This window comes from Polyodon spathula, chromosome 12 (genome assembly GCF_017654505.1).
Source record: "Polyodon spathula isolate WHYD16114869_AA chromosome 12, ASM1765450v1, whole genome shotgun sequence".
Classification (NCBI taxonomy): Eukaryota; Metazoa; Chordata; class Actinopteri; order Acipenseriformes; family Polyodontidae; genus Polyodon; species Polyodon spathula.
The window spans coordinates 39,349,246-39,374,843 of NC_054545.1; the positions used below are offsets into that span (position 1 = coordinate 39,349,246).

The 25,598-nt window shown below is 39.8% G+C and overlaps 1 protein-coding gene across 1 annotated transcript in view; it reads left to right on the forward strand.

Moving 5' to 3' along the window:
* LOC121323802 (tumor necrosis factor receptor superfamily member 16-like) overlaps positions 1–24,636 on the forward strand; it is a 50,011-nt gene extending 25,375 nt beyond the window's left edge. Inside the window, exons 3-6 of the mRNA XM_041265019.1 lie at positions 1,241–1,600; positions 16,014–16,239; positions 17,674–17,843; positions 22,037–24,636. Of these exons, the coding sequence (XP_041120953.1) occupies positions 1,241–1,600; positions 16,014–16,239; positions 17,674–17,843; positions 22,037–22,341 (1,061 nt within the window). The 3' untranslated portion in view covers positions 22,342–24,636. The remainder of the gene's footprint in view (positions 1–1,240; positions 1,601–16,013; positions 16,240–17,673; positions 17,844–22,036) is intronic.
* The last annotated feature ends 962 nt before the right edge of the window (positions 24,637–25,598 follow it).

The window sequence follows — 25,598 nt, forward strand, 5'->3', positions numbered from 1 at the left end:
ATACCTCTGGCATTGTGGAACCCTATATACCCGCGGCTGCATTCACAGCACAAAACTTACAGGGACAGTCCCAGGACTGCAATGCGTCTCTGCTTTATCAATACTGACCCTGATCACAAGGAAACAACGGAAGAAAGGGTCCTGGACAAAAAATGAGAACCCCCTGCTAAAAGCGTCAACATATTGCTGATATGTTAGTTGTCACGGATATTGATTCCTGCTTCTGCTCCCATTGTTGCTCAATGTTTTTTTTTTTCTCTTTGTTTATGTTTGTTGTGTGCACAGATGTTTTTCTGCACATCTGATGTATGTGGGACACTCTTGAGAACGAGTTGTTGCAACTCAAGAGTTCAAGAGTATATTGGTGCTTTTAAAATAAAAACAAACATATTTAGCCCATGGTTATCCACTACTCCAGGAATATCTGTACACAAACTGCAGATCACTCAGGGGTCATGACTCATGCCTTTAAGTTTTAGGTGGCTGTTTCATTGTTGTCGAAAAGCCTTTGAATAGCACAGGGGGTAGCGCCCTGTCCTTTGAAAATTTTACCACAGTACATGTGCACTGTATTCAGGGTTCTCCCTAGAAATTCTGTATAGCTGCGTGGCAGAACATTATAGCCGGGACAACTTAAAATGCCGTACCTTAAATATATAATCACCTCCTTGCTCTAAAAAAAGCCATTTCCATTGTTTCCCCACTTCTGCACTGGCCCCTCTTGAGGATCTTTCAATCCACTTTCTGCAAGTTGCTCTTCGGTAACTATATCAGGTTTCTGTTTTTTCATTTTCTACATTTTTCTTTTTCTTTTTTCATCATCCATTTCGGTTTGATAATTTCCACATTCACTGTCACTATTTTTTTTTTCCCGAAAATAAATTGGTTAATTTTTTTTTAGCGGTGAATTTTTTACGTTTCAGTCTTCCTTCAACTTTCAGATTGGTTAACTGTAGTGTCAAGACGTAACACAGCTGTCATGTGATTCCAAGATATTTTTTCCACCCAGCGTGCGCAAGTGATCTAGTCTGCTAGTATTTAAAGACACAGTAGCATCTGCAAGATGGGTGGCTCTGTCCGGCAACAGTTATTTTATGTTACTATAGAAATTCTTTCGTTTAGTAGTAAGGCCACCCCTGCTCTTATTAAGTCCGCAATTTGTTGGTCCCTTGACTGGCCTTCATAGCGAGGTTTCACTGTCTGATGGCTCCAATTGATTACCATTGTTTGTGCCATGCAGGTGAGACCTTCTCAGAGAACTACAGCGCCACAGAGACCTGCAGGCCTTGCACTCAGTGTAAAGGCCTCCTGCGCATGAAAGCACCATGCACTGAAAGCGCAGACGCAATCTGTGTGTGCGACTACAACTACTACATGGACAAAGTGACTGGGGACTGCCAGGCCTGTACACTGTGCCCACTCGGACATGGGGTGTGGACAGAGTGCACCGAGGAGATGGACACTGTGTGTGAGCCCTGCCCAGAGGGGACCTATTCCGACCAGGAGAGCAGCATGGACCCTTGCCTGCCCTGTACCATCTGTGAGGACGATGAGTACGAGGCGGAGAGTTGTACACTGACCTCCGATTCCCTCTGCAAAGGTAGGACAGCTCTGCAGATATCCTGGGTGGGCTGCTTCTTCTGGGGGGAGAGAGGTGGTGTTCCATGGGGGTTGTGTGTCATCATCCAGGACTTCAGACAGATAATTCAGAAGCAAAACTTATCAAATGTAGATTTTTTTTTAGTTTTAGTTTTTATTGTAATATACAAATGATCAGATTATAAATAAGCTTGCTTATGATCCCTTGAATTATATTACTTCGTTTAAAAAAGAGAGCATGTTTTTTCTCCTTTAAAATAATGGTGTAGATTATCGACTGCATTCAATGTTTGGAAAATATGTTCCTAAGACAAGAAGATCCATTATTTGGCTTATGCCTTCACGTTTGAGACCCATGCATAGAAGTGAAAAAACACCAGGTCTTTTTTGCAGGTCTGATGACACAAGCTTTCACATAAACGGGGAATGAAATCAGATTTTGAAATGTGTTTGCCATGTAATCACTACATTTGAATTTTCCTGATCTGATTGTGAAGGATCCCATTACACAGTAATTAACTTACTTGATGCCATGTAAACATGTTCTAATTGACTGATCACTGGATTGAGGGCCACTCGTTTGCAGAGCCTTGAAGCGAAGCTCTATGTTGCAATTAGGGCCTTATTGAATTTTAACTCTGCATTTCATCTGTGTGTTCTACAGTGCCACGTAATCAGACTTTCTAGGTATAACATGACACATCCATGCAAAGTTAAGCTCATAATTGAAAGCACATAAAGTTACTTTCCCAGATGACAGATAAGGGTGAAAACAGACTCTGGGGAAGAGAGTACTAATCTTCTTCTTTTTTTTTTTTAAGTTTAGTAGTTACAAAAAGATTCATATTCTTGATTATTCATTTCTGAATGTTTCAACATTTGGTACTGCATGCAATTAATTTTGAATTTCATTTTTCGATTTCCATTTTCAGCCCGTACCTGTATGATCTTAGGCTAAGAATGTTGATTTCCTAAACATTTCAGTTTTATTATTAAAAACATTCAAAGTTAAATAATTCCATACAATTTTTCAGTATTTAACATTCATTCTATAGGTCTCAAATGTGGAGTTTTGAAAGAAACACTTGTTTTAGCAAACATGGATTTTCATTTAAACTACACAAGGTTATAAAAAAAATCTCTATTTGCTCTATTTGCTGGCTTTTTTCTTCTCAATAACATGTTTTGATTCAGAAGACACTGCAGGGGTGAAATGAGCTACAAGGCAAGGCAGTAACAGATTCCTGGAAGGCAAGCAAACTGTAAACTTCGTGTAGTACCAGATGTCGGTTATAAAATGAAAATACATGTTTGTTACAACATGTGTTTCTTTCAAAACTGCACATTTGAGACCTATGTAGCTAACAGAAGTGCAAAATGGGTAACATCGGCAGTATTATTTCGTTAGCTACTACTACCATATAGGGGAATGTTTGTAACTAGTCAGAAAAGCCATCATTTATAATGACTTAGTTGTATTTGTGTATAAGTTTGAATGTGTACAGCATTTCATTGTATATTAAAAAAGATTTTGAAGAAGTATGCCTATACTGTACACTTACTACTATGTAAACACTAAGGCTAAAACCTATATTTACACATCCTTTGACAACTGTTAAACATTTAGGAATAATAATTGTTAAAATTCTACACTATTAAGATCTGTATCCAAAACACCCTGAAGACATGATGGTTAAAATGTGCTAGCACTCTTATCCTGAGCTGATATGGTGGAGAAATCCAGAAACTCGACTAAACCTGATCCTCAAATCTCATTACTTGCAGTTTACAAGATGACATTTGAACAGGATTTCATGTGCCTTGTAAACTTGCTGACTACAGACCACTGACTAGAGTCTGAAGCGGCTTTGACACAGAAGAGGAAGCAATTAAAATATCATTACTTAGAGAAGAACACAGTGTCTGACTGGTCTTGCATGGGAGGTCTTTGTCACTAAACGATGCGATATCCATTCAAACCCTGTTCCAATTTCATGGGTGTCATTGCATGGATCATAAATGCAATTTCTTTAGTCCCAACAAGGCATTCTAATTCTTGTGTGAGCTACCAGCTGTCAAGAGACTAATGTTCTTCTGACGGAGAGTCAAAGATCAGCACCGGGGTGGACATGCATCACACTAGTGTGTTTCATCAAGGCTGGGGTGGGACAGAAACACCCAAGGAGGATAAATTAGTTGCTCCTGGAGGTCACACAATGAGTGGGAGGGTGGCTTAGTGGATCCTCTGAATCTAATCCTAAACAAAATGAATTTAAAGATGCCTTAGATGTTTATTAGAAGCCCTTCAAAATAGCTGAATAACTATTTGCAGTTATTTAAAATAAGTCATTTTTAATAATCAAATACAGTAATTTTTGCCTTGCAATTAAGGAATTTAGTGATGATTATTAATTTCTTTACTATAAGTTCATGTGTAGTTTGGACAGGAGGACCGCAAAGCTGAAAAAAGCTCAAATAATGATTTCAGTTACAATAAGAGACAAATAGCTGATTAACTTATTAAAAATCACAAGAACAAGTGATTACTATTACTAAAATTGTAAATATCTTTACACAGGATAAGTGGCATTGGAATTTGGACAGATTCTTAACAGGTTGATTTCTTAAAGTAATTTATTATTGAAATTAAAACGTTAGGGAAGTAAGAGGTTTTAGAACCAGTTTTCATTGGTTTGATTATGGTTTGTACATAGGCTCAAAACAGCTTATTAAGCAGAAACAAAGGTTTTATCACCCCTCTGAGGTCACAGCTGCACTCTGAGCTATGAAAATTCAGTCACTCAAACATGGGTGTATTTGGGGCCATGTGCCAAGCTAAAGAGCTACAAGGTCAGGGAATCAAGAGTTTCAAAATCCTTACACGTGTGTGTGCTTAATTCCATTCAATGTAGCTAACCTTGGCAACATTTCTCTATCAATTATCAATAATAAAGGTGCCTTGGCGATATATGCTCTAAAATGTAGTTAACCATTGTCAGGGGTCAATGGATCGATCGACAACAAGCATGGTGCTGTCTGTTAAAAATAATAGACAGGCTGAAAGAGATACAGTGAACTTAGCAAAGGTTCTGGCAGAATCTGCAAGGGGAGAAGAGAAAGGTTAGGTCAGCGAGGAGTCCCCATGCGGGTATAGAGTGAAAGGTTGCACTGTCCTTGAATCAAGACAAAGGGAGCAACAGCAAGCTCAGGGCTAAGGCCAGAGGTCATCATTGGGGTCAATTTACAGACCATTATTTCACTGCCCTTACAGGCTTGGACAAGCTTAGACAGACTTCAGATGTGGCCAGTAACTGGAGTGCAGTAATTTGAGAAAAAAGAACATGAGAAAATGTATGAATTAAAAGAAGCCATTCAACTCATCAGTGCTCTTCCGCTTCCCAGTAGCTGATTGATCTCAAAATGGTCAGGTTGAGTCTTAAAAGATCTCAGTGATTCTGCATCAACACCAGGGCTATTCCATACCTTCACCACTCTTTGTGTGAAGAAATGGGCCAACATAGGATTATACACATGCAAAAAATGTTATACTCTGTTAACACTTCTAGAACTGAGTTTTTCTTGGATATAAAACTTGTATCCAGGTACTGTTATGGAAACCAGTAAAAAAAAAAAAAAAAAAAACTTAGGTGGAGGCCTTAATGTAACTTCCTGAGATAACAGTTTATTTATCAAAAAGGGTGCAAATTAGGTGGAGTAAAACACTTTGCTAAAGAGTTATTCGATGTTGTAACCATTGACCTCCTCCTTCAAACCAACCGTTAACTTCAGCAATCTCAGTAATCTGATGGCACGCCAAGCTTTGCTGCATATTACTTTTGCAATGCTGTGCCATTCATAAAGCTGGGCAGGGAATGAAATGTTCATGCAGCATTCGACTCCTCTCATCTTTTCAGTCTGATTTTTGGCAGTAAATTCCTGGGATTTCTCAGGAGTGTTTAGACTGGTGCAGTGGTTCGTGGTCTTAGCTGGCCCACAGGCTTGAGGGTCAATGTAGTGACACGTGGCCAGCGGCCAAGGAATGTGCAGGCAGGCACAGAGCTAGACTGCAGCTGACTGTCTTGGGCTCCCTGCTTCCAGAGCTGGCAGAGACACATGTGTTGATTCCCTATTGTAAGTGTGTAAGTGAAAGAGACACATCTGTTACAGATAAACAGCCGTATTTGCATTCAGAGAAGAAAGGGATCATATTCAGTGTGAATCACTGTACTGATTTATAGACAGACAGAAAAAATAGACACATTTACCTGCAAAATGTGCATGGCGTCCCTACACCTTACTGACATGCCATTGAGCAATTTGCAAAAAAAATGTTGTGCAATTTTGGAAGATAAACAGTGAATTCTAAATTGATAAGCAGACCTGTCAACTCCCCATTATTTGTCAGAACTCTTTTGGACATTTTGGACAGATCTTCTCCCATATTTTGTTGAAAATTCTGCTGTTGAACCCCATTTATCAGCAAAACTTGCAAAAATGCATATACAGTGTGTGGTTACTACAATCTCCGTCTGTACCTAGCAGGATTTAGGACACTGTGGCGGGCATGCATTCAGTGCGCAAGGCTCATGTACTTGACCATCTACGATTGCTTCACCTTCACCAGAGAGAGAGAGAGAGAGAGAGAGAGAGAGAGAGAGAGAGAAAGCTTCTTGGTCCATAACATATGCTCACATAATCCTAATCAATGTTGGAAAAATACATACTTTCTGTAAACTATGCAGGACTTATTGTAATGATGGGACATGGGAGCAAGAATGATGATGTTTATGGTAAGCACGAGAGATCACAAAAGCAGCAAAAAGCTCCAAAAGCCAGCCCTTCAATAACATATTTTGTTGCCAAAAGAAAAACAAAGATCAAGAAAGTTACACATGCAAAGACAATTGCATGTTGTGACTAGTTCAACAAATCTGTCGTAGACATGTTCCCAGACTCACACATTGCAAAGCATTCTGCGGGAAAGTCTAAAAGTCACACAAATATGAAAGATAAGCGTTTGTATCACAATTTCAGCATCAAGAAATTCAGATTGATTGATAGAATGTGTTTATATACAGCAATAGTGTGATCATTTAAAATAGAAGATAGTTGACAATGAAATGTTACTGACAGTGGTATTATTGATCAGCCACATATGTGCATGTGCAGTGTTGCAATACCACACTGTTGTGCAGTTTGGCTTTTTTTTATAGGTGCCATAGCTCATCCTTGGATGACGAGGTCAATGTGCAGCACCAAACTCAGCCTTCGGGTTTGTTGTGTGATGAAAGTTACGATGCCAACTGTGTATGCTTTGGTGTTGTGCAAAATCAACTCCAGTGGACCTGTTCACAAAGTATTGGCTGCTGCTAAATCAGCTGCCTGCAACTAAGTACAAGAAGAACCACAGGGGCCAAGAGAGAATGTGATTGCGAAGCATGGCATGGTTGTTTTTCTGTTTGATATTCTTCCCTTTTAAAAGCAGTTAGTGGAATAGTTGTATGCCTTTGTATTCACTAGGTATTCAGGTATTCACTTCAATTCAGGCCACTAAGATTTCAGTTTACAAAAGCTCCCTTATTTTGAAAACTCAATATTGACGACCACACTGGCACACAATGCAGAGTCCTGGACAGACTCATCAAGTAGTGCTCTGCCCCACACTGGCACAGAATGCAGAGTCCTGGACAGACACCATGAATGCTCATCTCACATCAATATGTGAGATGAGCTGTCCTGCCCCTGCTGTATCCGGTTTCTCAGCATGACCTCCATTGCATGAATCACATCAGATGTTCCTCTCCCAGCCCCCTTCCATCACCTCTCCCAATTAACTGTGTTTCTTCTCAGTTTATGATAAATATGCTGTTTAACTGTATTATTCCAGGGGAGGGGGGTGGGGTGTGTGTAAATACCTACTTACTAACATTTCTGTATACAATAGAAACACAGTTAGAAGGTTTATACACATCTTTACACCTTACAAGAGAATGTTTGAGATTAACTTGAATGACATACATTCCTCATAATGATCGTTTGCCTACTTGCACCAATTGCGTGACTTATTAATGTCACCTTCCAGCACGTTGTGTGAAGGCTGTGATCAGGGCAAACATTGCCCCCACACAATGTTATGTACAGGTCCTAACAAAGTGACCATATACTGTATATTTTACATGACTAATATTTGACTGCATTAGTAATCTTGTTCACCACCACAAACATGTTAGTCTGTAACCTTAGCCCAGGTCTGAGAGGCTACCCCATGTTTACGATTCATCTATCCCAACCACACGAGTTCAGGATAAAAACAACTGGGCCTTTGTTCAGAAGTCCTCATATTGCTTTTCCGTAGCTCCTTTGTGATGCCTTGTCTTGATCTCGAATTTTTTTTAGCTGTGTTCATGAACATGTGATTGTGAATATCCTCATGTGATTCCTGAACCCATCTGCAGAATCCAATTGAAAAAAAATGCTGTATCTTACCTCTCATTGGCTTTGCTTTCACTGTTGTATTTGTTTTGTATTCCTTGGGCTTTATTTCCACTGTTTTTGACTCAGTTTTAACCCATGTATCTTGCCTCAACATATTAGTTAGAGGAACTGTTTCTTCTTGGTATCTGATTTCACAGTCACTGAGGAGACACAGCTGATTGAGTTCATAAAACAATAATATTTGTACTACAGTTTGTGTCTCTTTTTATAAAATGCTCTGACATGTACCTCGGTTCTCTCTCTGCATTGTACACAAAGATGATGAGAGTTCATATCAGAATCTTTTCAATGTTCTGGTGAATCAATTATAAATTAATTTTACTGAAAAGGTCAAAATATCTTCTTAATAATAATAATAATAATAATAATAATAATAATAATAATAATAATAATAATAATAATAATAATTTTTGTATGATATGCTTTATCATACCTCTCTATGATTTACCATACTTTGCTATGCTGTCCCGTGCTTTCACTATGCTTTATAACACTTTACTATGCTTTTACTATGGGAAACTGTTGTTAGGGAGTACCCAATTCCCTATACTGTCTATTGAATGAAATGGGAGGACTAGAATCAGCTGGTGTTTGATGGAATTCTTCAAGTGCTTACTAGGTAGCTTTGAGCTTCTGAGATCCCTAAACCAGTCTAACAAACACACACACACGCAGGCTCTAAACCACCATCACGACCATTCAAAACATCTGAAAGTGTCGATTCACCTGACAGCTGATACCTGACAGTGAACCATGCCTCCAGGCACCATCCACACTAAACCCACCTTCATTCCTACTCCCTACGTGTCTGATGGGAACAGGTCAGCTCAGCTGTGTTCACACATTGTAACATTCCTCAGGTTCATTGGGCAAGCTAAGTAGAAAAGGCGCTTAGCTAATGGTGAGTGGTGAGGGTTGGCTCTGTTTGTCTCTGTTTGTCTCACAGTAACCTGAGCAGCTTGTCTCAGCAGAGAGGAGTGTGGGAACCCTCGCTGTCGTTATAGACCCTCAAGGCCTGGGTGGAATAAAAAGCATGTCAGGGCTTTTCCATTTCATGAATATTTACATCACCACCTGTTGTGATATTTTGTGAAGTTTCTCCACTACACTTTCTTTCTTTCTTTCTTTCTTTCTTTCTTTCTTTCTTTCTTTCTTTCTCTAACCACTGAGCTACTCAAACCCACTGCCTTCCACAGTGCAGCCCAGCACTCTAACCACTGAGCTACTCAAACACTCTCAATTTTAAACAATATTACAGGGCATGTATCATGTATTATCAGACAGTGTGTAATAAAATAAAATAAAGACTAATGTACCTGAATGTCGACTACCTTGCTGGTATCTCTATATTGCCTTAGGCTGGGTTCTGGTCATGCAGCTTTGGAAGGGAGGTGTTTTACAACAGGCTATTAAACAGCAATGTACAAGCACACATTATCAAGAGCAGCTCCATTCACCATCGTTCAGTCTTGCCTAAAGCCTGCAGCACACAATTTAATTGTCCAGATCAACCGCTACAGTGTTAATGTGTGGCTGGCTCTGCAAGAAGCAGATTCAAACCTGCCTTCACTGTTTGGGCATTTTGCAGAGACAGATGTTTAGTCAAGTAGCTTTACTAGAGGTGTCATCGTTCCTGAAGTTATCGACTGATGCTGCTCCATTATTTCATTACATGAATTGCTGTGAGTTTTATAATTTACGGTTCACAGTTTCTTCTGTCTGTGCCTTTTTAGAAAGCATGCATACTGATTTGATGTGGTCCTTTTTTATGGCTTCTTTGTAACCCCTGCTACATAATGTATCAACCTTGGTCATTGGAAAACAACACAATGTCACTGTACATGCAAATTTAAGTACTGCAAATTTGTTTTAGTCAACTGATTGAGTCTTGCTACCAGTGCAGCAGTAGTGAAGGGCAGGGTTCTCAGCTCTGCACCACCAAAGTACTAATCAGTGCACTTTGGATTTCGCACCTCTTTGCTATCTAGCCGGAACAAACCCCCATCAGGCCTCAAATCAAAGCCATTAGCTTGATAGAAGAAGATGAGCACTCAGTGCACAGCAACAAAGAGCCCTCTGAATCCTGCTCCACCAGGCTGCTTATGGTTATTAGGACGTTTCATGAAAATAGAGTCTTTTGATTTACAGAACTGTGAATTCTGTATTAGAAAGGCACCCAGAGAAAGAGAGAGAGAGAGAGAGAGAGAGAGAGAGAGAGAGAGAGAGAGAGAGAGAGAGAGAGAGAGAGAGAGAGAGAGAGAGAGAGAGAGAGAAGAGAGAGAGAGAGAGAAAATGCAGGGATTGCTGTAGGCAAGATGCATAAACTGAGACTGTGGTTTGTTTTATATCCCTGTTTAGCCGGTGATCAAAGCATCAGTGTGAATGCACATTGTTCTCATTTGTAACTGTGCTGAAGACATCTTACATAAAACTGTAAAACAAAAAAAAGAACTCTCTCTTTTAACATGTTTCATAGCTCTAAAAGCCATTGTGAGGGTAGTGGTGTATTGTTGTTGAAATTGGCTTTGAAAACAGAGGAGTGTGGGGTCAGGGGTGAGGTATTTGTTTGTGCTCATCAAGGTGCAGTGCTGCTGGGAGGACAGGGGGGTTAGTGGAATGCTTTCATGATCGTTAAGACTTGAGACGCAGAGCAACAGCACTGTAGACCTGACAGTGCAAAGGTTTAGTGTACTAGAGAGCTGAGCATAGACAGCAGGGGATGTGTCCTAGTGGTTAGAACTCGGGGATCAGGAGCCAGTGCTGCTTTGCACTTAGAGTTGAGGGACTAAGAGGAAGGCAGGGTGATTAAGTAATTAGAGCTGAGGGACTGGGAGGAAGGCAGGGTGACTAAGTAATTAGAGCTGAGGGGCTGGGGGAGGGGAGGTGGCCTAGTAGTTATAGCTGAGGGACAAGGAGTGAGGGAGGCAGTGTGGCCTCATGGTTAGTGCTGATGGAAGGAGGCTTTGTGACCTTGTAGAGCTGAAGAACTGGGGTTGTGTGTGACCAACACTGCAGTGTTAGAGCAACCCTACTTGAACCATTAGCAGAACACAACTATATTGCAGTGATTTGAATGCTGCCAATAAATCATCTTATAAGGGCATGATATTTAATATATGGCATTCTGGAGTTTTTTTGGTTTCAATGGTTTTTGTATGGGGGTAGTTGTGTGGGGTTTGAGGTGATGTCTCAACTAGTGGCTAGAGTTCTGCTCTTAAGCTGAGGGAACACAAAGCCACTTGTGGCTTGGAACTTGGTTTCAAGAGACTAGGTTTCAGGCCAGTGCATGGCACTCCAGGGAAGACTTGGTCAAACTAGGTCTCTTGGTATCCTGGAACCAGGTTTCAAGCCACTTTCCCTGAAACAGTGGCTTTGTATTCCCTCAGCTTTATTTTTCTTATCTAAACAGTCATTGATCTATTGTAACAAAAAAGTAGTATTTATATCAATGTGATCTAATTTTGACTAGTTTCCAATATAATGTTTTTCCATCCTGAATAGTGTTAGTATGAGCTTCTTTGTGCTGGTACAGAATCTGACTGCTTTGCGATCAGCTTTGAAAAGCAAACTTTTTAATGAATCCCTTTGTGACAGAGGTTTATTAGAGAAAATTCAAAGTAATGAAAAGAGTAGTTTAATAATACATAATGCCAACTCTCACAGACCTCCTCACTTTATTATCAGTGCAAGCTTAGATCTCAGCAGCTAGCCTCGCTTTTCATAGTTGGGAGAGAGAGAGAGAGAGAGAGAGAGAGAGAGAGAGAGAGAGAGAGAGAGAGAGAGAGAGAGAGAGAGAGAGAGAGAGACTAACCAAGGCTCACACTATTTCTATTATACACAATACTGTATAAATGGTCGAACACTCCAATATGTTTGTGTGTGCCTATACATATGCTTACTGTATATGCAAGACAGTCTTCTGGTAGGATAAAGCTATGTGTCTACAACTCATTAGAACCTGACCTCACACCTTCCCAACCCACACAATTCAATATTAAGAATATTATTCACCACGGAAAATCTACTTCTCATTGTCACATGAGCAACAACCTTCAGTACAGCTTGCACTAAAACATATGTGCCAAATTTTGGCAATGGCTTTTGTTGACCAATGGAATGTGAGCATGAACCATTGTAACACAGAGGATTATGGTGTTCCGAATGGTGTCTGATACAACTCTCGGAAGTCTGCACTGATTTAATTGAGAAGTCCCTGCATGAAGATAGACTTCCAAAGAAGTGAACTTCTAAAATAGATTGGGACACAGCAACTCCGGTCCATCTCTTTATTTCTCATCTGCTTGTACGGTTTCACTGTCACCAGTTTGTAAGGTTTAGGAATTAAGGTAAATATGGAATTAACTACTGTACTATAAGAGTGTGAGACCAGACCATGTTTCACATTTTAACAGTGTTTACCATTTCTGAGTTCTAAATACCCACATTACATTCTACATTGTAGATTATTGTTTAGATACAATACGTGCCTCTAGCATTAACAGATATAGGCAATTGATCAGATTACCTGAACCCCTGGAGAGATCTCTCAGACTGATACACCGATGGTCCACGATGATCCTGGAGGTATTCGAGGCTTCTCTATCTGTGTCTCCTTCATGCCCGGTATTTGTATCATATGGGCATAGGACAATATGATTGCAGTCGGTTTCTGTTACCTTACTAATTATCAACAGAATTCAGGTGTTACTCTATTCCAGTGCAACCAACCGCTAACCAATCTCTTGTACAAGGTTACCGTGGTTAATTGTTTACCATACAGTATTTCATTCCATACATTTTTGCACATGCTTTTTCTCTCCAATCATTTTAAATCGAAGTTATTCTACTTATGCTAAAAGTCACCTTCAGTAAAGTGGTTCAACATTATACTTGCATATGACATTTCCAAAACATTTTGATCCTATGTGCTTGTTTATCTATCAGTGCTCAGTTTAGCTCTGACAGTGGTACAGAATGTGCCGTCCCAGTCAGCAGTCTCCCTTGAGCTGAGTCACTGTGGCCGTCTATTTGATCAGGATGATACACAGGGCAGCAGATCACACAGAACACAATTCAGTTAGATTAAAAAAAAAAAAAAAAAGAAAAAGAAATTGTAGCATCCTTAGTCGTAACCTACAGAGTTGGGTAATGTTCTTCAACTAGATCATTTATCCTGCCACTCTCGCTTAGAGGAAGGTTTGTCTGACGCACAGTTTTTGAGGATACGCTGCAAACGATGCAATAACAGGGACAGTAATATGTTTATTTTGTTATTATTTGTATCCCAACAACTGTATGACTAGATTCTTAATTATTATTTTCTTTATCCTGCTGAGTATATAAATTATAGAGTCCCAAAGAGAGCCAGAGCAGCTGCATCCAGGCCACTGTCACTCTTACATGTGCGCAGTTCCTAGAGACACTCAGCGCTGTTTTATTCTCATAAGCGTCATATAGAAATATTTGCAAAGTATGTAGAAACTACCCCAGTCATTAGCAGACCACTGCATTCCCAGCAATTATAGGAGCCCCATGGGTATGGAATAATGATTGCACAATGGCCCTGGATCAACAGAAATGCTGTATTTTCAAATGAGTGTCTGTATAACAGTGCTGCATGAAACGATTATTCGATTGTTCAGAAATCAGGTGCTTACAATCAGGTGAGGGTGCTTGGTGTTGATCAGACTAATTTACCATTGAAGGTGACAGCTACTTGGATGTGTGTGGATTGCTGCTTTTCTTTTCAACAGTCCACACAAACCCAAGCAACTGTTGCTTCAGTTGTTTCACATGGAATGGTAGACAGCTTCATCCCAATAATCAGTTTGTGCACCTCTATTGTACACAGTTATCAATACCATGTCACTGCCATAGCTTGACAACAAAATAAGGTCCATAACCCTATTGAAAGGAAGTTGGGTTGTAGTAGCCATCTGTTAGCAGCAGCAAACTAATTTTTAAACAAACGTTTCCTTCCACTGTGCAATGCATTACAAGTACCTAGCTTGTTTTTTTTTATAAGAGTGTTCTGAAGTTCTTGTTCTACAGAGCTGATATTGTACATTGCTTGATTGCAGTCAGCTCCATGTTAAAACCCCGAGGCTCTAATTTGAATCAAGTTCAAATGCCAGGATGAATTAGTCAGAGCTCGTGTCAGCCGAGTAGTTCACGTAAAAAGACAGGAGGTCTAACTAATGCATCCTCGAGATTACATTTATGCCCCATGGAGATTTTTAATGACACATTTAATTGTTTTTACTTTGCAAATGTTATTATTTAGTATTTGAAGTGTGTTTCTTACTTGTTGATAAGGTAATTGATTCATTCTTGATTGTGAAGTAGTTGAGAGACAAGCGTTTAATAAAAGGTACAGGCAATGTTAGGTGTATGGCTTTCTAGCATTGTGAGCATTAGTATGGAGGAATGTAACATCCACTATTTTAATGGTATTGAAGCAGGAAGATATGTTTGTCAGGCTTTTGTACTCCAAAGGTGACTTATTGGCAACAGGAGGAAAGTAATACAGAACAGGGCTGTTTCAGTAAATCTGTAACAGCAAATGAACTTTATCAGGTGCAACAAAGCAGCATTCCTAAAGCTAAAAAAAATAATATGTTAATGTCAACACGGTTTCTAGCACTGAATCTTTTCTTTGGTGTTGGAAAGCCCAATATCAAGAACCAATAGCTTCTTTTTTTCTTTTTCTTTTTGTAATGTAAAGACAAAAATCACGTTATATGAATGTAAAATATATGTAGGCTGCTTTTAAGTTAATATCTGTTACCATGACGTTAAATGTCATGCAGCCATTGTTAGTTTTATGCTGTTTAGAATATTCGTTATTAAATGAATTGTGAACTAGATTGGTAGCAGAGGTTTAGTAGAAAGGCAGAGTCTACCCTTAATGAGAACACTACACCTAATAAAACTCCCAATTCTTCATTGTTTAAAAATCTCCACAGGGTATAAAAATGGTAATAGTAGCAACAAGCAACAATTTAGAGAAGACAGTCGACTCTTTGCGATTCTAGCTGGTTTATACTGTTACATTTGTTCTATACTTTTCAGAAATGAGCCCCTTGTATTAATGTTACTCTTGGTAGGGTTCATGTTACTCACGCTGAGAGGTCTAACCTGTCTCTAAACACATGCAGTTTAAAAAACTTCCAGTTGAGAGCTACTTTAATTATTATACACTAGTGCACTTTTATTACAGAATTCCACTTTATTATTTACTATATTGAACTATTAGTATTTTATACACCGGCTGTTCTGGCAAAAATCTTGTAGTACTGTATTGCTCAGTAAATAGTACTGTATTGCTGTTTTGGATTTTTGGCTGAACTACTTTGCACTCCTTTCCAACAAGTGTTGAGAGAGTGAAAAAGTAAATTCACATTTAAAAAATATATAGTGAAGCCATTTAAGTAACCTACAAATATATCACAATGAAAATTATTATTTGTGTTGGTAATTTTACAAACCACTGCTTTTTCCATAGTAAAAGCATAGCGCAGTGCAATAAGACAGTCAGTAAAGGACTGGTAAATATTGCAAAGCTCAGAGAGATAGGGGAAAGCACATTTATTAATATGCAAAAATATCAGAATGAAAATGATTGCCTTTTTCAAATAAAGCCATACCACACCTCTCCAACAATTATTCAATTTAGTAATTATGAGGGTCTGCATCATTTCTATAAGAACAAACTGGTTGTCTAGAGAAAGTAAGATGTACATGTATGATGTATGATGTATATCTCAGTAGATCACTCTTAGAAGAAATCGCTGAATATACGATTAGGGATAATCATTTTTAAGAACACCAGACCACCAATTAAAGAAATTCTGTCGAATATCATGATGATCAATTATAGTCCCAATCCTATCAGTAACAAGTGTCCTTTTTTGCTCTAGAACTGAACCCCAGGTTTTACACCCCTATCCCCACGATGGACATGACAGACAGCACCTTGGGAGGAGGGATCCCAAAAATGACTCCCCCCACGGACACCGTGACCACCACAAATCCCAGCTCCACTCGCATGGGCGGCGTTGGCATGGACCAGAACCTCATCCCCATCTATTGCTCCATCCTAGCAGCCGTGGTGCTGGGACTTGTGGCCTTCATCGTGTTTAAAAAGTAAGAGCCACACTGGAGCCAGGGCAGTATTGCGAGGGGGTGGGGGGGGGTTGGGGCTTGTGCCACACTGGAGCCGGAGCAGTACTGGGAGGGAGGTTAGTGCCACACTGGAGCCAGGGCAGTATTGCGAGGGGGTGGGGTGGGGTTGGGGCTAGTGCCACACTGGAGCCGGAGCAGTACTGGGAGGGAGGTTAGTGCCACACTGGAGCCAGGGCAGTATTGCGAGGGGGTGGGGTGGGGTTGGGGCTAGTGCCACACTGGAGCCGGGGCAGTATTGAGGGGGACAGGGGGGTTAGTGAGCGTTTATGTCAAATGAAACAAACAATGTGTGTAAAGGGATGCTTTATTTCTTTATTTCCCCTGTTCGTGTATGGACCATTTTTCAAGCCACAGCTTTTCAGTGATTGCCCTATTTAAATGTTTCCCATAGTAAAAGCACAGCAATTTGTAAGCATAGTGAAAGTATGGTAAAGGATAGGTAAGAATTCCAAATTTCAGGGAGGTAGAGTATGGCAGAATTCACAGGTGTTGTTGTCCATCCATCAATAGTCCAAAGCACCTCTGACCATTGTTCTATCATCCAATTTCTGTGTTCTTGTGCATATTTTAGCCTTTTAGTCTTGTTTCCCTTTTTAACAGAGGTATTCTTACTGCAACACATCCTTTAAGTCCTGATTTCAAGAGTAATCTTCGTACTGTTGATGTATGGACAATGACACCTGTGCCTTCTGCCAGTTCTGTTGTCAATTCAATGCTTGCCTTCTTTCTATTATCTTCAAGTATTGCTCATCCTGGTTAGACAGCTTTTTGGGTCTTCCAGTCCTGGGTTTGTCAGTTAAGATGATGTTTCTCTGTACTTGTTGATTATGTTATGGATAACACACCTTGAAAATCGATTGAGTTATTTCACTCAATGTTTTTCCTTCTTTATGCAAGTCAAGGTTATTATAATAGTAGAAAAAACTAGTGGAGGCTTTGAGTAAATTGCTGATGCTCATAATGCATCAAAGAGTAGAAAAGTGCAACATGTCTAAGACTTTTACACAGCAGTGTATATTTAGAATCTTGAGCCCTGAACTACTGTATATTACTGTATGGTTCTTTGTAAGGTGTTTTTCAACAGACTGGTGTCCCTTATGGTGCATATTTATATACAGTAGCACAAAAAAAATCAGGTAGATTACACTACAGTTAGGTAAATTGTATAAAAAGTAAAGCCTGAAAGTTACCTTAAATGCTTAGATGTACTTATTGCTAGCTGTTTTAGTCTTTCCTCGTCCACACTGATGTTGTGTATATATACAAAGCTTATCTTCCTGCTCAGTTCTTTTATTCTGATTTTGTTTCAGTCTTTATTCCTACATTGAATTATCTGTCTCTCAGAGACCCTAGCTCCAAACTGACCCCATCCCCCCCGCCCCCCTCCTCCTACAGGTGGAACAGCTGCAAGCAGAACAAACAGGGAGCCAATAACAGGACCGTGAACCAGACCCCGTCTCCGGAGGGAGAGAAACTGCACAGCGACAGTGGAATCTCCGTGGACAGCCAGAGTCTCCAGGAACAGCAACAGCTGCAGCAGCAGCAGACTCTGTCACAGTCACCAGGTATGGACCAGACACGGGGTACAGCACAGAGGCACAGTACAGCACAGGGACACAGTACAGCACAGAGACACAGAAATAGCACAGGGACACAGGAATAGCACAGGGACACAGTACAGCAGAGGGACACAGTACAGCAGAGGGACACAGTACAGCACAGGGGCACAGTACAGAACAGGGGCACAGTACAGCACAGGGGCACAGTACAGAACAGGGGCACAGTACAGCACAGAGACACAGAAATAGCACAGGGACACAGGAATAGCACAGGGACACAGTACAGCAGAGGGACAAAGTACAGCAGAGGGACACAGTACAGCACAGCGGCACAGTACAGAACAGGGGCACAGTACAGCACAGGGACACAGTACAGAACAGGGGCACAGTACAGCACAGGGGCACAGTACAGAACAGGGGCACAGTACAGCACAGGGGCACAGTACAGAACGGGGGCACAGTACAGCACAGGAGGCACCGATTAGGGCATTAGGGTAGAACAGAATAGGGGCCAGAAGATCAAGCACCAGAACCAGAGGACTAAGGTTTCAGGTACAGTAGCCCAGCTCTGACCTCTAGGTCACATTGTCTCCCAGACCCTCACACTAGAAACAATGTTGTTAAGTGTTTACGTTTACTGTATGAATGATCTGCCCACTGCTGTCCAGTTTTAAACTCTAACCACTAGGCCGTATTCATAAAGATAATCAAATGAAAAAAAAAAAAAATAACATTTAGTTATTGTTTGATCATGAAGCCAATATATTTCCCAAAATCTATTTTTAATGATAAAAGAAAAAAAAAATCATGTCATTGTGGGGTCTCTGGAAGCCTTTGCAGCATGGTAACGGTAGTGTGGTACGGGAGCTGTGACCCCAAATATAAAACCATGAACCCCACTGCATCCTTAGAGGCGTCTATAAAACCAGGACAGCAGTAAGAGTTCACATTCTCCCAACTCACAAAGCGGGACATCTGAAACCCACATCACTAGAAACCAGTTTTTATTGCATGGCTTTCATTTTCCAAAGATACACCTGAGCAATTTGCACAGTCCAGTAGCTGACATATCCCGTCCCTGACTTCAAGCTCTCAATTGTTTATTATAAAGCAAGACTATCGGAAACAATGTCAAGCTGATCGAAGTGCTGTATTAGCGAGTGCCTTCATCAAAGTCACAAACTCAAGCAGACAAACATTTTGATCAATGCCTTTATTATTATATTGAATACAGAACCATGGGGGGGGGGGTAGTTTTTCATTTTACCCCCAATACTTGTCTTTCTGCAGTGGTAACTAGTACAAGATTCACTGCATTCAAACTGAACAGCATTGGATCTATATGATCCCCAGTACAGTACTGAGTTCTCTATACTACACTGTACTGAATTAGCTGGCTCTCAGATCCCCAGTACAGTACTGAGTTCTCTATACTAGACTGTACTGAATTAGCTGGCTCTAAGATCTCCAATACAGTACTGAGTTCTCTATACTAGATGTATTGAATTAGCTGGCTCTCAGTTCCCCAGTACAGTACTGAGTTCTCTATACTAGACTGTATTGAATTTGAAAGATTTGCGAAGGGAAAGGGGTAGGGAGTATGGCTCGTTTACAGAGTATGAACCGTAAAGCTCATTAGCAGGTGTCTGTGACACAGCTCATACCAAGAAAGCACAGACATCTATCTCACATCATTATATACATTGGTTGATTACTGTAGGTGCTAATGAACAGACTGCGCCTATCACAGAGATTGAGAGACAGTTAACATCGAGGGCTACAGTACAGACCTGCATGTTTATTAGGTGCCCATTAACCATCACATCTACTGATTCTATTCCATCTCCTTGGCAACATTCATTCTGTTATATCTATGAAGCGCAATCAATGAAACAAAACAGGCCCTAAAACAACTATTTGTTCTCAGTAACTATCACCTTAAATTAAAAACAAATGAAATATGAGTTTAGAAATCTCTCTTGGAGTGATTCATTAGTAATGTATCATGGTTTTACTAAGATCCCAGCTGTTCATTAAACATCTTCACCCCATTAAGGCAATTAACAGTTGTGATAACCAAGGCTTTAAAGAACATTACTTTTCATTTTCACTGCGTTCTCGCATCCCTACCATTACCTGAGGGCATGGTTTGGGGAGTAAAAACAAGATGGTAATATTAACGGACTAACAGGAAAGAACTCACATGTATGGAAGAGCTCTTCAATAGCACAGGCAGTAACTGCAGGTATTGTATCAATTGTTACATCATTTAAAATAAGTGCCAATCTGGTGCAGTACAGCTCTCACGACACAAACATATAATTACTTCAAACCTGGTCTTCAAGTTCCCCCCTCGCTCCACCACCCTAACAGATATACGCGGTCTGAATGACAGAAACAGATGATCACACAAGTTCAATAACAGTTTTTGTGTTTTCAGATGACCAAAATAATGTTGAGCTGAGAACTAGACAGGAAGGAATAAAAAAAATAATGCCGCTGTCACAGGAAATTGGTCGACTGGGAAAAAAAGTTGACATAGTCTATACTGCGCATGCATGAATTTCTGAATTTAAAGGGAGGGAGCATTTTCCGGCTGTGAGCCTTAATTGTTGAACAATCTGTATATTGGTCTATGGCTGTCTGATCGCCGTCTTTGTTTTACATTTGTTACCATAAAAGATTACAAATGTCACATTAAAAAAAAAAAAAAAAAAAACCACTATCTTTACCTTTTTGATTCTTAAAAAAAAAACCCAAAAACCGAATGGAGTTTCGATCATGTATCTTCATTGAATTTCCAACAAACTTTAAATTCAGAAATCCGTGCATGCGCAGTAGAGGTGATGTCAATTTATTTCCCATGACACCGGGATTGAAAAGGGGGGTGTTAAATTCTCACAGCTTTGCTGTTCAATCAAACTCAGGCAAACAAAAGGTGAAAGACATGAGATGTTATTGTATTAGTGCACTGTGCCATGTAAGCCCATAGTTTAAAAACATTAGTAGTTTTTAAGTCCTCACTGGACCAAGTAAATCTGCACTTAAAGCCAAGCAAATGCAACCTTTTCCCTGGAATACATGATTAGGCAATCTAGACTCTTATTATTCTGTTGAAATTACCATCTCTAAACCCAGATAAAGGATCACACCAGGAACTGGCTAAGCTGTCTTTTGTATTATTTTGTTCCCATAAATACAGTGCAGGATGCTAAATCATTATACTAGTCTAGACAGTGTGCTAGAACTCGCTTTTAGCTTGCACATTGCACAGGACATGAGTAACAGGACTGAGGCTGGGAGCAAACCTGCATCCATACAAACCACACACAAGCCTCTGAACCACAATGCAAACAAGCCATGCTTATTTGTATTTGCAGTAATAGAGCATTTAACCTCATCTCATCTCACCGACAGGGGACAGAACCCATAAGGGCAGTGAATAATATCTTGTTTGTCACACATACAACATAAGCCCTTCTTGTAGATACATCATGTTTTAATCTTAAAAATATACCTTTTTAATTATTGGGAGCTGCCTCACTAAATTAATGGCAAAAGTCTTTGGTTCAATATACATTTTACAGACTCATACAGTATACAGTTTACTTAACAGACTCATGTGAAACACCCAAACTGTATAATATTAGAACAAATACTAGGTATCCAGTGGAGGAGTGGCTGTTATTGGAGTCTGTTGTGGTTATATAGTCCATCCTAATTTGCATCTGAATCAACAGGCAACTTACATTTACAAATATTTGACAACTACAAAGATATTCAAAGTGGATTAAAAGTGGCAGGGCATATTCACAAAGCATTTACCACCATGGTAAATTAAGAAAACAGAACAGTGACGTTACCAAGCTTCACTTCAGATAAATCATTTAAGAGCTTCTATATGAACCTCTGCAGTTTCCTGCTAGTTCTGTAACAGTTTGATTTTCATTTTTCAAAGCTTAGCACAGTGGTAAATGCTTTATAGATATGGCCCTGTGTATCTTAGCACAGCGGTAAGTGCTTTATAGATATGGCCCTGTGTATCTTAGCACAGCGGTAAATGCTTCATAGATATGGCCCTGTGTATCTTAGCACAGCGGTAAATGCTTCATAGATATGGCCCTGTATATCTTAGTTGTTGGGTGTTTGTGTTTGACAGACCCCCCCCCCCATCCCCTCTCTCTATCTGTCCCCCACAGTGGTAAAGGTAGATGGCAACCTCTTTACCATCCTGCCCCCTCACAAACAAGAAGAAGTGGAGACCCTGCTTGCAGAGAAAAGCGCTGAAGAGGACTGGTGCAGTCTGGCCGAGCTACTGGGCTACCAGGAAGGGCACATAGACACCTTTCGTCAAGATGAGCACCCGGTGAAGGCCCTGCTGTCTGACTGGGGCTCCAAGGACTGTGCCACTCTGGATGCCCTGTGCACCGCCCTGCGCAAGATAAAGAGAGATGACATCGCCGAGAGCCTGAGTTCCGAGCCCACAGCGACCTCTGCAGTCTGAGGCTGGGGCTGTGCTCCACAGGACACACTGAAGAAGGAAGACAAGAAAGGGAGGGGGTTCTGTCTGAAGAATTTCAGTTCAGACTCCCCCCCCCCCATAGTGGGGGATCTAAAAAAAAAACAAAGGACTGATACTTTTATAAGAAGAACTTGTGAAGGATTTACAGAGTGAATGTAGCCGGCCAACCCCCCACTAAAACTTTAAGACTTTACTCATGTGCACTGAGGCATCTATTTTCAGTATTGTCCCACCTCCCCTCCCACATTTCTAGCCCCTCCTCCCTCGTTATCATTACATTACGTATGGACTGAATGAGCAATGCAAACATAGTCAAAAAAAGAGGTACATACCAAACACGTTCACTGTGACTGCATCCAACATCAATTTGTGACAACGTGCAATGGCAGAATGCACAGCCTTGATTGACTGTGTGTCGACAGTGGGGACATTATAATCCCCCTGTTATGTGCAAGATTCCCGCAAAATCTGTGTAAACTACATAGCTGTTCTCTCTTCCTCAATCTGGCTCCACACTAGTTTGGTTTAGGACTAGGTGGGACTGGGTTTGATTCTCAGCTTTGCTACTGGTTGATTCACTGTGACCTTGGACTTGGCTACCTTATTGCATCTAATGACAAATTAAGAACATGGCTAGATCAAGTATATATTGTATATCCTGTAAAATAAAATCATGCCATTGTACGTAAAGCAATCATTTAGGAGTGGCCCTCAAGAGAAAATATTGCTGAGTGAATGGGGGTTGATGAGTGAGATTTAAAAGTTGCTCATCAATGGGATGTGTCCCCTATTAGAAATATTCTTCACAATGCTCTATGAACTGGTGTGATCAGTTTTGTCCTAGTATGGCAAATTTGTGCCAAACAGTCTGCGACTGCTTCTTTAGATGGCTTTGTAATTAAATCATAAGCAGTTTATCAGCATGAGTAAGAGTGTGTTCCAGTATTCAGTTTCCCTACACAAGCAGAGTAGCCTTTACAAACTTGGCAATTCCTGGCAGTATGGATCCCATTCATGAATTCATTTTTTAAATGATGGATGAATCTCAATGAACATAATATATCAAAACCCCCATTGAAATGCTGTTCATCCTTGTTTGCCAGACTTTCACCGAATCTGGTAAAGCCTAATTTCTCGCCCAACACTAGAAGTTGATTTCCTCTGTGTTACAGGTAATAGGACCCGACCCCTTGACCTCATGGTTTTCCAAGTCCTATTAAATGTAGCACAAGCACTGAACTGGCTGTGCAGTTGCTGGATACAATGGGAGTGAAACACATTGAAAATAAAGTGTAACAAAAAAGATACACAGTAAAATAATGTTTTCTTGCTTGAGGTAAGAAAGGTATTGTTTAATACATCTTTTTGTTTTCATAAGGCAGTGGGTACTGAAGCTGATGCATGTTAGTTAGACTCACCCATGACATTCTGCAAGAATATCAAAGACGCAAGTTGCCAAATTGGCACATGCTTGCGTGAAATAAGTCGATAACTTAGACAATCCTTTTATTAAAGGGACGCTGCTGTACATAGATTTCTACATAGATACATCTCACTGGAGAATGCAGTCAGAGTCAATCCCCTCCCCACCAGTCCGACTTTTTTGAGAACTTTCATGTTGCGTGCATTTGTACGCAAATAAAAAGTCAATAATTAATTACCAAATGAAGGCACAGAAAAAAAAAAAAAAAATATATATATATATATATATATATACCCTAGTGTGTATTTTACTTTCTGGGCAAGGTGACTGTAAGTGAACACACTAGTTTCAGACCTTTTCACGATACTTCAATGGCAGTAGTTACAAATCTAGCAAAGCTCCTTTTTAAAACATAGTGCAGGTCTTGATGCCTTGGCTGAACCAAACCAATTTTGTTTCAGACCTACAAACCTAGTATGTATATGTAACAGTTAACAAAGCAGTCAATGCCAGTATTGCAATGGATGAAAACTGTTTGTTTTCTCTCCTGGTGGAAAAAAAAAAGAAAAGGAAATGAAGACGACTTCCCATCACTGTAAGAAACTTTAATTTTGTATTTTTTGTATTTTAATTTTTTTATGCTTCAATATTATTTTATAGCACTTAATTACTAGAAATTAATATGGTATTAAACTAAATTCCAAGCGCCTGTTTCTTCATCAGGACTTGTATTTCTCTTTATTTTATTTTGTTTTATGTTGGTTGTTGACAAAAATCTGACACTGATAACACTGTGTAACAAATTATTATTATTTTTGTTGTTCCTGGGTAGTAAGTGTTATTTCCTAATTGCTTTTGCCTCAAAAGTATAGAAAATGGCTATTATTCCCCACAAACTTTGCTTTTGTGACCAGGACAGTGCTATTTCAAAATATCACTATTTCCAATGGGAAAACGGGCAAATGTGTGTCTTTTCGTTCACATAAAGTCAGAAAAAAACAACATATGAATCCAAATTAACATGTATTTATACTAAAGTAATACAAAAATGACTACAAAAGATTTAGAAGTGAGTAGTTTTTTGAGATTTACGATTATACTGTAACAGTATAATCGTAAATCTTGAGAAACTACTCACTTCTAAATCTTTTGTAGTCATTTTAGTTATCTCAGGGTTATCTTTCTGTAAAGTTATTTTGTGCTGAAAGGGTTCAATGTAGAGGTTAGCGTGGACCAGGAACAAGGACCTACTCTAACAAACACCAGGGTCTGGTTTTCAAAATGTAATCTGGATCAAGTGATCCAGATATTGTAATCCTAGATTTTGTGACCTAGATTCCTTTAAAAACAAAAACGAATTTCGTAATAGTGATTATTTGTAATGTGGATAGAAGTAATCCAGCAGGGCATTTTCTGAAAAACACGGGTCAGAACAATACAGACAAAAGAAATCTCGGAAAATAAAATCTAGGTCACCGTTATCCAGATTAAAAGTTTTGAAAAACCGGCCCTTGGGTATCTAATGCCTTCTCTGGTGTGACTGAACCAAATCAAGGGTATTATGGGATGTTGGTTTTGTAGACATAGGTAACTCATTCTATTGATTGGTAGAAGGCAACGCCAATATTAAATACGTCTCAAGACGTCCAGCAAGGCAGACTGTTACACTGAAAGAGGTATTAGCTGAAGTCCAAATGACTTCTATAGGAGTTGTACCTAAAAAGTTAGCAATTGATAGCAGGGTTTGCTGTATCCATACTGACCTCTAATTGGAAAAATAAAATGGGAGCACTCATATATTACACACTGTATTCTG